At 57.6% G+C, this 16,007-nt stretch overlaps 1 protein-coding gene across 1 annotated transcript; it reads right to left on the reverse strand.

Moving 5' to 3' along the window:
* Positions 1–5,420: 5,420 nt before the first annotated feature.
* On the reverse strand, positions 5,421–10,124 carry LOC138844352 (keratin, type II cytoskeletal 6A-like). The gene is made up of 9 exons (XM_070052272.2): positions 9,523–10,124; positions 8,832–9,046; positions 8,442–8,502; positions 8,198–8,293; positions 7,917–8,081; positions 6,934–7,059; positions 6,484–6,704; positions 6,279–6,313; positions 5,421–6,172 (listed from the first exon to the last, which is right to left on the reverse strand). Exons 1-9 carry the CDS (start codon positions 10,063–10,065, stop codon positions 5,943–5,945), a joined length of 1,692 nt encoding a protein of 563 aa, XP_069908373.2. The 5' UTR covers positions 10,066–10,124; the 3' UTR covers positions 5,421–5,942.
* Positions 10,125–16,007: the final 5,883 nt, after the last annotated feature.

The raw sequence follows: 16,007 nt of genomic DNA on the forward strand, positions 1-16,007 counted from the left end.
ATAGCTCTGTCTGCCAGAACTGTTTCGGAGCCCTGGGATGTCAGGGAGTGCTCCTGGCGCTCCTGGTGCTCCTGGTGCTGCACGGCCTGGTCCTGGCCATTGTTTCCCTACAAAGGCACCAGGGGAAAGGCGGATCCACATCTGCCGTGTGGGAACCCCAAGCAGGCCCAGGTCCCTGCAGGCTCAGGCAACTGAAATGCCGTTAGCGGCCAGAGGAGCACCCATTGGCCCCAGCGGGGACCAGGGAAGCCACAAAAAAGCAGCGACAGCCGTAGGGGCCTGAACCACAGTGAATTAATTCACTCATGGCGACTGTGCCATGATCCTGCCACTCACTCGCACCCCCCACCCCCACCATGCTTCGGTGTCCACGGAAGCCGGCCACAGCCGCAACCTGCTCAGGAGAAAAGTGTGGAATGGGGCCGCTACTGTGACTCTTCCGTGCAAGTTGCGTGTCCTTGCCTACAGAGGAAAGTTGCTAAGGACGTGTAGGAAGCCCAGCAAGATCACGTAGGCGCTGTCTGAGCTCTTGAAGCAAGCGTGCATCTGGGGCTCGGTGGGCGGACATGGAAACCTCAGATGAGAAGTCCATGTGCCGGCAACAGAGGGACCTTGCCCAAACCAAGGAAACCCTGGATCGGGGTCATGGGACACAGCGCTAGAGGACGGTTCCTGGTGCCACCTAGCTCACATTCTGGCCTGCAACCGCCACACAAAATCTGATCCTGTGTCTCCTACTGTCGCTCCCCCTCTTCGCGGAGGAACGACACTAGACCCTGCGTTGTTCTTTCATCTGCTCGGCCCTTCCCGGGTTTGCTGCTGGTTCTTCCCGGGTTGGCTGCCGACCCTTCCACCTCCGTGGAAGGGCGGTGCCCCCTGCCACGTTCCCCACTTCCGCGGGGGAGCGGCACACCACCGGCCGGCTCTCTCGGGGGCTGCTCAGATGTTCCTTCAGATAGATGTTCCTGGTGCATGGTGTCTCTCTCCTCTTTATAGTCCTCTTCCACCAGTCCCAACTCTGCTACCCACACGCCGAGTAGGCTGCTCTCCTCCAATCAGGAGCAAAATCAGCTCCTGCAGGTTACTGGTTGAACTGGAGGCAGCTGTGTAAAAGTTGTTTTAACTCCTCTCCCAGTGCCATATTGTGGGAGAGCAGATGCATAGAATAAGTCTTAATTCCAGTAACTTAGTCTAGTCCGAGTTGCTCCCCACACCTACAACTCGCAGGAAACCCAAAGACACAAGACACCAGTAGGCAATGACAAACCACAGGCCGCAGCATGGAAATCTCATAGTGGGGAAGAATTTGGCCACAGGTCCACGGCCCATCACGGACCCACAGGGAGCTGGCTTGACAGGAAAGAACCTCAGAGGCCCAGCAGCCCCAGGGCAGGCGGTAGGCGAGCCCACTTAGGGGCGGTAGCAGGCAAGGCAGCCACAGGGAGACGTCTCTGATGCAACCTGAGAAATACAAGTAGGAAGCATTCCATCAAGGGATGACGGCGACAAGATGATAAACCCACCATCAGACACGCAGCAAGCATTTACCATACACATCACCTGGTTTCTGGATCTCCCATAAGCGCTTGCAACAGGAGAAGCAGTTAGGTGTGCAGAGGAGGAGAGAGTGGGGGATTTGCATCAAACAGTAGTGAGAAAGCAGTGATGATGGCTCAACCTGGTGATTGGTACCAGGAGGTTCATATACCACCCTTTCGTGTCCTGTTTGAAATTTTCAGAATACACAGTGTGTTAAAGCAGGAAGATAACGTGTTACACAGAGGAACACAAATTAAATTTTTAGTGTTGCCAAAGATGATGTGTCACAAAAAATATTTCAGGTTCAAGGCTGGCATTGTGGCATATAGCGAGTAAAACCACTGCCTGCGACCCCGGCGTCCCATATGGGCACCAGTTCAAGTCTCGGCTGCTCCAATTCTGGTACAGCTCTCTGCTATGGCCTGTAAAAGCAGTGGAAGATGGCCTAAGTCCTTGGGCTCCTGAATTGGGCTGCCCACGTGCCCAGGGAGACTTGAACTTGAGATAAAGCAGACAACGCGTTGAGGTGGGAGAGGGTCCAACACGGCTTGGAGCTGAGCTGACCTCAAAGTTGCTTCCTGCGTATCTGACAATCAGTGTGCATTTCTCCTCCCAGGCCATTTACTGAATCTGGCACCCTTGCACCTAGATTCAGCCTTGTGCACTTGACCCACAGACCAGAGCACCGCTGGCTGGGCTGCTGCTCGGGACAGCTCCTGTTAGGGCCATACCATAGCTCTTCTCCTCCAAAGCGTTCCCTCATCGCTGCCCAGGGATTTCACTCCAGGTCGCTGCCAAGCACCTGCCCCAGCACAAATGAGCTCATAGCTGCCTGAGGCTCCCCTGGGGGATCTGAGGGTTTTTGTTTGTTTTTGTTTTTTTATAATTTCAATGGCAGAGAGACAGAGAGAGAGTTCCCATCCTCTGGTTCACTCCCCACACGCCCATAATACCCAGTACCCAGGTGGGAGTGTGGATCTGGAAATACAAATCAGGTGTCCCATGTGGGTGGCAGGGACTGAGCCAGCGACACCGCCCGGGTCTTAGCTGCAATGCTGAGACCCCACCTGTGTCTTGGTTTCCGTGGTTTTCATTTGTCGGTGCCAGCATCATGCCTTCCAGGTATTTACACAGTTCCTGGGGACTGATCCTGCAGGAGGGAGACAGCAGCACCAGCACCACCCCTATGGTGGGAACTTGAACCAGGGCTTGTTTTTAAAGGACATCGTGGGGAACCGGTGCTGTGGCATAGCCGGTAAAGCCACCGCCTGCAGTGCCGGCATCTCATATGAGTGATGGTTCGAGTCCCAGTTGTTCCACTTCTGATCCAGCTCTCTGCTATGGCCTGGGAAAGCAGTAGAAGATGGTCCAAGTCCTTGGGTACCTGCACCATGTGGGAGACCCAGAAGAAGCTCCTGGCTCCTGGCTTTGGATCAGCTCAGCTCTGGCTGTTGCAGCCATCTGGGGAGTGAACCAGCAGACGGAAGACCTCTCTCTGTTTCTACCTCTCTCTGTAACTCTGTCTTTCAAATAAATAAAATAAATATTAAAAAAATAAAAAGTAAAGGACATCGTGTAGGGCTGGCACTGTTATGTAGCGGGTAAAGCCACTGCCTGCAGTGCTGGCATCTCATATGGGTGCTGGTTGAAGTCTCGGCTGCTGTGGCTCGCTGTGGCTGCTCCACTTCTGATCCAGTTTCTGCTATGGCCTGGGAAAGCAGTAGAAGATGGCCCATGTCCTTGGGGGGCCCAAGCACTTGGGCCATCTTCTACTGCTTTCTGAAGCCATAGTGAATGGCTGGCCCTGTCTCCTTGGAGATGGTGAAGTGAAGCTGCGTGGATGTCCAGGCTGTCTTCTGCCAGCAGGTGCACCTGGGTTGGAGGAGCACTGAGGCTCCCTCTGGCTTCCAGCTAAATGCACCCTCACACATGCTGGGGCCTTTCATTCCTCCTGATACAGTTGCCAAATCCAGTTTACCGGAGTCTGTGGTTTTCCAGAGCGAGGCTTCTCAGTGAGTAGGAGAACAATTGTCACTCAAAGAAGGGCTTGTTTTTAAGATTTAGCTATTTATTTGAAGGTGGAGTTACAGAGAGAGAGAGAGAGAGAGAGAGAGATCTTCTATCTGCAGATTCACTCCCCAAATGGCCACCATGACGAAGACTGGTCCAGGCCAAAGCCAGATGCCTGGAGTTCCATCTGGGTCTCCTCTGAGGGTGACAGGGGCCCAAGCACTTGAGCCATCCTCCGTTGCCTTCCCAGGCCACACGAGCAGGAAGCTGGAACAGCTGGGACTTGAACGAACATTCATATGGGATGCAGGCAGAAGGATCCTTAAGGGATTCCTGGAGAAGGGCCGGTATGTCAAAGGAACACACTGGTGAGGTGCTGCATCCAAGACTTGTTCAGGGAGGAGGTGAAGAAGAGACGGAGGGAAGAGGGGTGGGTCCCGAAGTGCTAAGTGGAGAAGAAACTGCTCAGTGCGAGGAGCAGCAGGGTGGGCGAGGGGCTTGGGAATGGCCCAGCGGGGGACACGCTCATGGACAAGCCTCCCACAACAAAGTGTCTGGGTTCAATGACCAGCTCTGCTTCTGACTCCAACTTCCTGCTACTGCAGGAGGAGATTGAATTCCTAGAGGAGATTGAATTCCTAGCACCATGTGAGAAACGTGTGCTGAGTTCCTGCTCCTGGCGTTGGTCTCTGAACCAGCTGAAAACATTGCAGGCATCAGGGAGGGAACAGGCAGATGGTTTCATTCTCTCTCTCTCCCTCCCCACCCTCTGCCTCTACCGTTATCCCTCTCCGATTAATTTACAAGATTTTCTCCAAAGATGGGTACAGTCAGTGCTGTACCCCTGGAGAAAATGTCCCACCCCATGATGGGCAGCCAGGTCCAAGGCCAAGTTCAAGGAGCTGTTGACCAATGGGAAGTCTCAGGTTCACCTGCCGGGCAGCCCGCTCTTGTTGGCACAGGAAGGTGTGTGTGGCAGCTCAGGCCTCCACTCACTGCCCTGGGAGACCTGGATAGACAGTGAGGAGATGTCCAGGGGAGACGTTACCTGTGTGGCTGGGGCGTCACTGCAGAGGAACACAGCATGAGCTGAGGGCGCACATTCGGGCGGCCACGGTCACGTCCATCTTTATGGGAGAGCAGAACGTTAAGGAGGTAATGGTCACCCACGGGGAATCTGGGCCAGACAGGGTCCAAGGACAGCACACATGGCCCGACCCATGTCCCCGGGTCCTGGGGTTGCCCTTTGCCACTCATGGACGGCACCAGGCCAGTGCACGCCTGCGAGCAGCGGGGTCAGCACGTGTGACCCAGACTTGGTTTCTGAGAGTCCTAGTGAGGGGCTGGTGTGTGGGATTCAGGGAGCATTGGTTCTCGTGTTGCCTTCACCCTGCAGCCTTACTCGGGGAAGCTCGAATGTTTCAGGTGCCTCACTGAGAGGCGTATGGAGCAGCAGAATACCTTTGAAAAGGAGATGGCACTTGTCGTTCCTTTTTTTTTAGAAGATTTATTTATTTATTTGACAGGCAGAGTTATAGAGAGGCAGAGAGAGAGAGAGAGAGAGAGAGAGAGAGAGAGAGAGTCTTCCATCCGCTGGTTCACTCCCCAGATGGCTGTGCAGATCCGAAGTTAGGAGCCAGGAGCTTATTCCAGGTCTCCCACACGGGTACAGGAGCCCAACGACTTGGGCCATCTTCTACTGCTTTCCCAGGCCATAGCAGAGAGCTGGATTGGAAGTGGAACAACTGGGAATCGAACCAGCACCCATATGGGATGTGGGCACTGCAGGCAGAGGCTTTACCCGATATAGCACAGGACCGGCCCAGGCACTTGTCTTTGACTCAGCTTGAGAAACAGCAAGGCCAGGCATTAGTTCATAAATCTGCTTTATTTTGCATATATGAGAAAGCAACCACAATTTGTAGCCACCACAGAGCTACAAATCTGTCCATCTCAGAAACAGACACTTGTATTTTCACAGGCACAGCAAAGGGAGTCATCAGGACCAGTGTGATGAGGACTCTGGGAGACAACGGGACATAAAACAGAAGTTGCTCAATTTGTCGGCAGAACCCGGGGAGTTTTACAGAAATAAATCGCTGAGCTGTACACTAAGACTCAGCGCTCTAGGAAAAGATTGCTAATTTAGTACAAAAGTGAGTGCCTGCTTATGACAAAGTGACAGTTGGGAGGCAGAGGTCACCTGTGATGGTGACAAGGGCGCTCGGGCACAGCTAGCGGGACAGAGAGGAGGAGGGAGGGGCCCTCGGCAGCCTCAGGTCCAAGCAGAGAGCAGGACGGAGCTGAGGCCAGGGCAGAGCAGGCCGCCTGCCCCGAGGTCTCTGCAGCCAGGCGGGGGTCCAGGGCTGGGGGCCACGCATCAGGGGTGGGGCTCAGTGCCTGTAGCTCTTCCTGCTGGAGGTGGTGCTGCTGTACTTGATGGAGGCACCGCTGCCCCCGGCGGAGCCCAGGCCGCCCCCGAGGCTGAGGCCGATGCCGCTGCCAGCACTGAAGCCGCCTCCGAGCCCGTGGCCACTGCTGTAGGAGTAGCTGCTGCCGCCGCCCACACCTGCGCCGCTGCCACTGGCGCCGTAGCCGCTGGACACAGTGGACTGCACCACGGCTGCAGGGTGCACACAAGCACACAGCATGAGCTGGTGAGCACCTGTGCCCAGCCCCAGCCCAGTCCCAGGAGCGCCAGGGCAGGGAGGAAGGGAGCAAGGACTTACAGATGTTGACTTGTCCAACGCCTTCGCCACTCAGCCTAGGAGAGAGGACGGGGGAGGTGAGACTCAGGAGTCCCACTGAGGACCGGGGCATGGCCAGCGGCCCTCCCATGGTCCCAGAGAGACGCAGCTGGGCCCAGACTGGGAGCCCTGGGCTGGCTCAGACCAGGTGCCTTTGCACCCAGGTGCAGAGGGAGGGCAGGCCCACCTGCACTCCTCGCCCTCCAGCAGCTTCCTGTAGGTGGCGATCTCGACGTCCAGCGCCAGCTTCACATTCATGAGCTCCTGGTACTCCCTGAGCAGCCGCGCCATGTCCTGCTTGGCCTTCTGCAGGGCATCCTCCAGCCCCTCCAGCTTGGCCCGCGCGTCCTTGAGGGCCAGCTCCCCGCGCTGCTCAGCGTCGGCGATGGCCGCCTGCAGGGAGGCGCACTGGGGCGGGGGAGAGCAGGCAGAGGCTCTGAGCATCTCCATCTCCCAGATCCCATTTATCTGCCATTCCCTGGTGGAACTGGCACTGTTCCCACAACGTGGGTTTCTTGCCCTAGGCTGGGTCCACCCCTGCTCAGCCCCCTAGGGTAGGGAAGTCCCAGCATCTTGCCCGATGCGAGCCTAGGGTGCAGCAGGGACACCAGAGAGAGTTGGCCCCACCCCCGCGCACCTGCTTCTTGACGTGGTCGATCTCAGACCTCAGCCTCTGGATCATGCGGTTGATCTCCGCGATCTCCTGCTTGGTGTTGCGCAGGTCGTCCCCGTGTCTGCCGGCCGTGACCTGCAGCTCCTCGTACTGCGGGGGGGAGGGCGGGGGAGACAGACATCGGTGAGCCGCACCGGTAGGGTTTTGCGAGCGAGGGAATGATATAGAAAGACACAGAGCTGGGAAACAGAGATACACCATCCCCTGCCTCAGCCCCAGATGTCTGCCAACAGCAGGGCTGGACAGAGCCAGGTCCAGTAACATCCCCACCTCCCAGGTTGGAGCAGGAAGCACTCATAGAACCTTCACTGGCTGACCTTAGGCAGTCAGAACAGGGTTCCCATGTGAGATGCAGGCATCCTAACTGCTAGACGCTGGCCTGGCCCCGCTGTGGGTTTCTCCATGGAAACCATGTATAAGGCTTGTGATAATGTTACCATAATGACCTGGCAGGGGGCACTGGCTCAGAGGGACCCTACCAACTCTGTTTTTTGTTTTTTGTTTTTTGTTTTTTTTTTTTTTTGACAAGCAGAGTGGACAGTGAGAGAGAGAGAGACAGAGAGAAAGGTCTTCCTTTGCCGTTGGTTCACCCTCCAATGGCCGCCGTGGCTGGCGCGCTGCAGACGGCGCACCGCGCTGATCCAAAGGCAGGAGCCAGGTGCTTCTCCTGGTCTCCCATGGGGTGCAGGGCCCAAGCACTTGGGCCATCCTCCACTGCCCTCCCGGACCACAGCAGAGAGCGGGCCTAGAAGAGGGGCAACTGGGACAGAATCCGGCACCCGACCTGGACCAGAACCCGGTGTGCCAGTGCCGCTAGGCGGAGGATTGCCTATTGAGCCGTGGCGCTGGCTCCTACCAACTCTTTGTAGAGACCTGGTGACATCCTCATTTTCTAGGGTTCAGGGAGGGCCCTGGGTATCCCACAGCGGCCGCCCCGCCCTGCCCACCTTGGTCTGGTACCAGGCCTCCGCCTCGGCGCGGCTCCTCTGGGCGATGTCCTCGTACTGCGCCTTCACCTCGGCGATGATGCTGTCCAGGTCCAGGTGCCGGTTGTTGTCCATGGACAGCACCACGGACGTGTCGGAGACGTGGGTCTGCATCTGGGACAGCTCCTGTGGGGAGAGCTCCGTGACCCCTGTGCCCTGGGGGTCTCTGAGGGCCTGACCCCGGCATGAGCCCCCGCGCAGACTCTGAGTGGGGCAGATACACGGTGGGTGGAGCCACTGACCGCGTCATAGAAGGCTCTCAGGAAGTTGATCTCGTTGGTGAGACCGTCCACCTTAGCCTGGAGCTCCACCTTGTTCATGTAGGCGGCGTCCACGTCCTGGGGAAAGGGGCCACGGGCTGAGGTCAGCAGAGCGCCCCCTGCTGGGTCCCCACTGCTGGGTCCCAGGTCTGCCCCAGGGTGGGCAGGGACTCAGAGACAAGCCCCGCCCTCAGCCAGACACCTGCTGCTGACATCATAGGCTCACCTTCTTCAGAGTCACAAACTCATTCTCGGCCGCCGTGCGCTTGTTGATTTCATCTTCATATCTGCTCGGAGAAGACAGGACAGGGCTGGGGTGGGGAGCACCAGGCGGCAGAGGCCTGGCCAGGCCCCCAGAGTTTGCACGAACAGAAATAGTCCAGGCTGAGCTCATGGCACTGAGAGCCTGACAGGCAGCCTAGGGTGCCCCTCACTGTCCCGTGCTCAAGCCCTGTCGCGTGGTGCTTCTGTGCCATCAGAGGTCCTTGGACACTGTCAGGTTCATGTCCCAGCCCTCGGATGCTGCAGCTCAGGAATGGGGCCCTGGTCTGGACGCAGTCACCCTGGCCGGGACCTTGGCCCGGCAGCCCCTGAGCCGCTCCCCCACGTCACTCACTTCTTCTTGTAGTCCTCCACCAGGTCCTGCATGCCTCGCAGCTCCGAGTCCAGGCGGCCCCGCTCCCCGAGGATGCTGTCCAGCTGCCTCCGGAGGTTGCTGATGTACTGCTCGAACAGCGGCTCCAGGCTCTGCCTCGCGGGCCGGGTGCCCTGCTCCTGCAGCAGCGTCCACTTGGTGTCCAGGACCTTGTTCTGCTGCTCCAGGAAGCGCACCTGCGGGGAGCCGAGTTGGAAGGTGGAGACACTTGGCTTTGCTGTGACTTCCCTGCCTCCCATCTGCTGCTTCCCCCTAAACCTTTCCTGGGGGCTCTGCTTGGCCCTGTGTCTGGTGGGGGTGGGGAGACCCAGCGGGAAGCCCCCAGCCTCCCACTCTCAGGGCACAGCCAGCACCAGGAATGGCTGGCTGGAGTGGGGGGAGCTGCAAAGGCCCAGGCACTGCTGCTGCCTGGAACCTGTGGCCTTCCTGGGCCATCAGCCCCGTTATGTGAGCACAGAGTTCATGTCTGTCCTGCAGTAGCCGAGGAGCCCCAGGGCAAGCAATAATGTCCTGTCTGCCAAGCCCCTTCCCACCCAGGATGCGGGAACGAGCAGAAACCCGCACCTGCCATCAATGAAGTGATTTGCACAGAGCTGAAACCAAACTTCCCTCCCGCTGCTGAGTCCTGCATTTGCCGAAGGTCCCGGCTCACCTTGTCGATGAAGGAGGCGAACTTGTTGTTGAGGGTCTTGATCTGCTCGCGCTCCTCCGTCCTCACCCGCTGGATGGTGGGGTCGATTTGCAGGTTGAGGGGCGTCAGGAGGCTCTGGTTGACCGTGACCTCTTGGATGCCTCCAGGGGGGCACACGGGGAAGCCGGCGCCCCCGTAGCCACCGCCAAAACCAGCTCCACCGCCGAGCCCCAAGCCGCCCCCCATGCCAGCGCCAAAACCAAATCCGCTGCCGGCTCCACCTCCGAAGCCATAGCCACCTCCAAATCTGCTGGTGTAGCCGCCTCCGACGCCACAGCTGCCACCCACCACGGAGATCCTCCTGGAGCCCCCCACGCCATAGAGGCTGCGGCTTCCAAAGCCAGTGCCTGCACAGGCTCCCCCGAGCCCTGCACCGCCCCTGGAGCGGGACACGGAGACAGAGCTGAAGCCAGAGTGGCTGCCCCTGGGGAGTCTGGCGGAGCTGGTGCTGAAGCCGCGGCGGCTGACGCTGGTCTGGGTCCTCACGGTGGACTTGCTGGCCATGGCTGCAGGAGGGAGAAGGCTGAGCGGGCGGGAGTGCGTGAGCTGGGGCTGCGGAGCAGGTGTGTGAGCTGGGCTCCGGGCTGCACTTTATATAGGCTGAGAATGGGCTGGGCCCGTCCTGGAAGTGGAGCTGGCAGGGCGGGGAGGGCTGGCCCTCCCCATCCTGAGATCACCTGGCTTAGCAGAGAAGTTTCGAAACAGCCAGTCTGCGATTTTGCTTCCTGAGTCGGGCAAAATTCCTCTGCCTCCAGCTTGGGCTGGTCCTTAGCACAGAGAGAATTTCCTGGAATTAGATTCGCCTGGGGCCGGGCATAGCCCAGCGAGGTTGTATGTGGGACGTTGGCTGATTCTCTTACGTCTCCACCTGACTCTTCCAGGCCAGACATCACAGTCTCCTTATTTTGGGCATTATGCCCTGGTCTGGAAAGATGGCCCCCCCACCCCCGTTCCTCGCCAGGCCTTCCAGGTGTAATGGGACTGCCCCTCCTCTGTGTAATCCCACAGAGGTAGCACCAATGGAGACCAGCAGGCTGGGTTTCTGTGGACCGATCCCACCTGCAACACAGCCTGGAGCTGGCCTCTAACCCCTTATGTTCAAGGCAGATGCAGCATGGCCAAGACCAGAATGCTCGTGATGCTTGCCTCCAACCACTGCATTGTCACCCAGCTGTTACCCGTGTCCCGTCCACCCACCCAACCATTGCTGTCCACAGTCATGACCGGACATGGCCACTGTACTGAGCCCATGCACTCACAGCTGTCTGTCATGGTTTCCCCACTCTGCAGTCTAGGAAGGATGCACACAGCGAGTAGAGGCTGGGGTGCAAGGTTCCAGGGAGGTTATCTGTGCAGTGTCCCGTGCACAGCTGTGTGCAAACTCCACACCATTTCTGCAGACACAGGCCCTGTGCTGCCCTCAGGCCTCCTGGAGTCACCACCCTGGGACCCGGCAGGGAACCACGTAGGGGAGTCACAGTGCTGTCAGGTCCTGGTGGGTCCTTCTAGAACCTTCCCTGGCATACGCTCCTGTGCTGCTCCTGGGGAGCCTGTGGGATGCAGGTGATGAGTATGAGTGTGTGTGCGTGTGTGTGTGCATGGTTGTAGATATGTGTGTGTGGATAGGTGTGAGTATGTGTGTGAGTGTATGTGTGCATGCACAAGTAAGAGTTTGTGGTGTGATTGTGCGTGAGTGTATGTGTGTGTGTGTGAATATGTGAGTGTGTGTGTAAGTGTACGTGTGAGTGTGTGTGAGTGTGAGTGAGTGGGTGTGTGAGTGGTTGTGTGTGAGTGAGAGTGGTGTGAGTGAGCGGGTTGTGAAGGTGTGTGGGTGTGAGTGTGAGAGTGTGTGTGAGTGTGTATGAGTTGGATCTTGGGTGGAATTTGGTATTTTGGGAGTGACCTGGCTTTGTTGTAAGGGAATCAACATGGATTGTACATGACCACACCTTGTGCAGGTACATATTACCTGCACATACGTGTAAGTCCGCTGGAGACAATGACAAAAAGGCCACGGGATATCACAGGATCATTCTGTTGCGGGCTGTTTGTGTGGCACCGTGGGTTAGGCCACCAGCTGTGCAGCCGCCTCCCCTGTCAGGGACACCCCGGAGTCCCAGCTGCTCCTCTTCCAACCCCACTCCCTGCTATGCGTTAGTGCAAGCAGAGACAATGGCTCGAAACCCCGCTCCTGCCGCCCATGTGGAAATACTCAGTAGCCCCTGGGCTCCTGGCTGTGACCTGGCCCAGCTCCAGTGTTGTGGCCATGCAGGCAGTGAGTCACCAGATACAAGACTTCCCATTCTGTCTTACCCTCTTTGTCTCTCTACCATTCCGTTGCAAAAAAGAAATCTTAAAAAACTTAGGCAGAATGGAGTGAGAACATACGTTTATTTTGAAAACCTAAGTTTATTTAGGAGCATGTGGGGAAGATTCCACGTGTACTTTGTCACTGTCCATGTTGTCCATGAGGTGTGTGACCCGCACATAGCAGGTGGCCGGCGGCAGGGTTCTCCGTGTAAGATCTGCAAACACAGACAGACACACACACGCACACATGACCAGATGCCCAGGCTGCCTCCTCCTGTGCCGGTGTCTCCTCGTCTCGGTGCTGGGTTCTCTCCTGATGCCCTTGTCCCTGCCAGTGGCTCTCTCCTAACTGTCTGCCCCTCCCCCTCCCCCTCCCCCTCCCCTGCACCTGCACCTGAACCTGTGCCATGTGACGCAGCACTGCGCTTCCTCTGGTGCTGCTGTCCATCTGCCTTCCTCCAGGGCCCAGGACTCTGTATCAGCTCTGCCTCCTGACGCTTTCTCTTTGTGTCTCTGCACACTGTCCCTTTGCTCTGTGTGCAATTATGATTCGCATATATCAAATATGGAGAGAGAGCGGCACTCATAGAGAGAGCTGGCGATACAGAGAGTGAGAGAGAGAACACCCCCATCGCTGGTTCACACTCCTCTGTCCCCTGTAACAGCTGGGGCTGGCCCTGGGCTGTATGGATCACAGAGCTCAGAGAACTAAAGCAGGACTCCATGGCGACAGGAAGCCCAGATCTGAGCCATCACTGTTACCTGCTGGGGTCTGAGGTAGCTGGAAGCTGCAGTCTGGAGGCAGGGGTGTTTGTGTGTGTGTGTGTGTGTGTGGATCCCAGGCTCGCCCATGGGGGACACAGGTGCCTCCTTAGAGGCCCAGACCACCTACAGAGCGCCTGCTCTGCTGTCTGCTGTGTCCCGGGGCTGATTTCATTCAATCTGTTGCCTGTGTTTCTGGGCGCCTCCTGTCTGGCCAGTGTTCTGGAAGGGCCTTGGTTCCTCTGTTCCTTTCATTTTGTTCCTGCTTAGACCTTCTGTGGGTCCTAGAAGAGGCCCTGTGAGCAGCGCTCGGCTCTGTCCTTGTCATTTGAAGGAGCTGTCAGGAGAGGCAGGGCCGGGCCCGCTCCAGGCTCTCGGGTTGGCCAGGACGAGCTGGGCTGTGTGCAGATCCTCTCCGTCCTGGATTCAGCCAAGCCAGCGAGCGCCACTGCAGAGCCGCTCACAGCTCCCAGTCTGCTGTCCTAGCCTCTGCAACACCACGCCGGCTCCCGAGCGCTGTCCCCGCGGCTGGGTCCCGGATGCCCACGTGTGTGTCCAACCTCCCTCTGCGACTGCCCTGAAATGTTTCTGGAAGGAAGACATTGGGACAGGAAGCTTGAGCCCAAGCCGACAGTGCGGCTGTGAGTGTCGCTCCGCCAGCCCCAGCCAGAAGGGGAGAAACCCAGCTGGAGATCAGATCTTCCTCCCTGCTCACCACCTGAGCTGGGACCTGGTGTGTCCTCACTCCAGACCTGAGCGACAGCACCAGCATCTCTGGGTCTCACTCCTGCCCTGCTGGGACTGGAGCAGACCGCGTGCTCTGGGTTCTCAGTCTTGCAGCGGGGTCTGCACAGGAAACCTGGTGCTCCCGAGGGTCCCCACAGCTGAGCGCAAGGCTGGGACTTGGGGATCCAGAGTTACATGCACAATTTCTTTATAAGAAATCTCTCTCTCACTCCCTCTCTCTCTCACTCCCTCTCTCTCTCTCTGTCGTCACACTGTACATCCATCCTGGGATCCACTGATTCCCTAAAATATTTTCTGGAATGTTCCAATTCTATTCTCACTGTGGTATACAGCACATGTGTTAGACGGGACTCCAAGGCGACATGCATGGGAGAGAGCGGAGAGGCTGCACTTCATTAACATGAAGACTTCTGCTCTTGCATGAGAGCATGTTGCTGATTTTAGGGACCAAGGAAGAAGGGAGGCAGCCAGTCAGAGCAGAAACAACTTGGATCGAAGTCAGGACAGAGAGGCAGGGCAAGGGAGATTCTCGCTCAGCCGGTGAGCAGGGGTCTGAGAAGAGAGTCAGCCCCTGGCCAGGGCACTGCAGCCCACCGATGCTGCTTGTAGAGACAGGGTATTGGGGCGGGGGGGGAATGTGTGAGGCCCTCATCCACTGAGAGAGGACGGTTTGAAGAGGCAGAAGACCCCCTTGGTCAGAGTTTGCATCACCTGCTCCTCTCAGCTGGGAACGTAACGGGCCAAGCAGGCAGCTGAACGCCGTGGCCGCAGCACCTCAGCGTCACTCTGCCCCAGGTTCCGTGTGCCCTGTGTGAGGGTCACACTTGGGGCACACGGCCCCGAAGTCCTAAGAGGAAACCCTGTGAGAATGAGCAGTCAGGCCCTGCCGGAAGGACACCCTGATACCAGGAGGGCTCTCAGAGGCCGGGCACCCACTGAATCTCCCGGCAGAATTCCTGGACTGGAGTTTCTCCTTTAGGTTTCCGTACATAGATTCCATGTCTACCAGGAGTCTGGGGGCTTCTGATGATTTCCCCTTGGGAGCAACATGGTATTGGGCGTCCACAAGGACTTGAGCACTTGGCCCATTTTGTCTCAGGTTGTTACATGGTTTGACACGGAGCTGGGGTAGTTTGTCTATATTATGTGTCTCATGTTCACTGAGCCTTAGCTCCATTATATTTAAATTCTCTCTGTGTGTGTGTCTGTGTGTGTGTCTCTCTCTCTTTCTCTCTCAAACACACAGGCACACATACACACACATCTGGTAAGTGGTCTTAGTTGTGGAAAATCTTCCCCAGCTGTGGTCAGGGAAGAGGAGGTGGGGCCAAGGTGAGGTGCTGCCCACTTTGCATGGGCAATAGTGAAGTGGTGGGGGGGAATCTAGGATACGAGGAAGCCCCAGGCCCTGGCAGTGCCAGATCACCCTGGACAATTTCTCCAATGATGTGAGAACTGGGGGTGAGGAGAACACGGTCACGCGCAGGCAAGCTCTCCAGCCTGGAGTCCCCACTCGGGTCACCCTGAGTCATCTCAAGTATAAGTCAGGACTGGGCATGCGCTAGTCAGGGATGGGATCTCCATTCCCCCTGGGTTGGGGGCGGTGAACTCCTGGGGAGGCTCCCAGGTGTCAAGGGCGTTCCTTCCTCCTGGGGCCCTCAGGCTTCAGGACCTGTGAGCCGAGCTGCCGCCTGGCCCTGGGTGCCCAGCCTCCGGCAGCCCTGGCCTCCGGCTGCACTGGTTGACCATTCTCTGCTGTGCGGGTCCCATGCTGCACACCCCAGGTCCCACGTTTGTCTCTGTCCTCGGGTGGGATCCCAGACGTCGGTTCCATCAGCACATTGCGCTCCTGAATTGCTCTCATGGGTTGTTGCCACTCTCCTGGTACTGAAGGGTTTCTATCAACGATTTCCTGGAATGCAATACTGGGGAGAGATGGGGAGAGGATGACATAGGGGCAGATAGAAGAGGGTGCCTTTTTTTTTTTTTTTTGGCATGCAGAGTTAGACAGTGAGAGAGAGAGAGACAGAGGGAAAGGTCTTCCTCTTTCTCCATTGGTTCACCCCCCAAGTGGCTGCTATGGCTGGCACGTTATGGCCATTGCACTGCGCTGATCTGAAGCCAGGAGCCAGCTGCTTCCTCCTGGTTTCCCACGTGGGTGCAGGGCCCAAGGACCTTGGCCATCCTCCACTCCCTCCCGGGCCACAGCAGACAGCTGGACTGGAAGAGGAGTAACCGGGACAGAATCTGGCGCCCCAACCGGGACTAGAACCTGCAGTGGGGGCGCCGCAGTCAGAGGATTAGCCTAGTGAGCTGCGGTGCCGGCCAGAAGAGGGTGCTTGTACCTCTGCTGGGTCACTCCATGTAGCTGCCAGGACTGAGTTGGAATTTGGTACCTGATCCCTAACCAGAGGCTCCCAGTGCCTGAGCAGAGCGCTGGACCACAAGGAGAGCCCCTGGGACCCGTGCTGACACCCAGTGTGGGAGCAGGAGTCCCCATCCGGGGCTTCTCCACGGCATCTCCTCTCTCGCTCAGACTGAAGGATGACTCCAATATCCTAGACTTTCTCACGTGACTTTTGCCCTGATTGTCTCTGTGTGGGGTCAGTGCAGTGACCTGGACGCTG

This window comes from Oryctolagus cuniculus, chromosome 11 (assembly GCF_051225735.1).
Source record: "Oryctolagus cuniculus isolate XC-2025 breed Fujian yellow rabbit chromosome 11, ASM5122573v1, whole genome shotgun sequence".
Classification (NCBI taxonomy): Eukaryota; Metazoa; Chordata; class Mammalia; order Lagomorpha; family Leporidae; genus Oryctolagus; species Oryctolagus cuniculus.

Coding starts and splice junctions, on each gene's coding strand:
- LOC138844352 (XM_070052272.2), bottom strand. CDS start 10,065: ATGGCCAGCAAGTCCACCGTGAGGACCCAGACCAGCGTCAGCCGCCGC. Junction 8,294..8,441: donor AGTTTGTGACTCTGAAGAAG/GTGAGCCTATGA, acceptor CCCTTTCCCCAG/GACGTGGACGCCGCCTACAT. Junction 6,173..6,278: donor CGTTGGACAAGTCAACATCT/GTAAGTCCTTGC, acceptor TGCACCCTGCAG/CCGTGGTGCAGTCCACTGTG.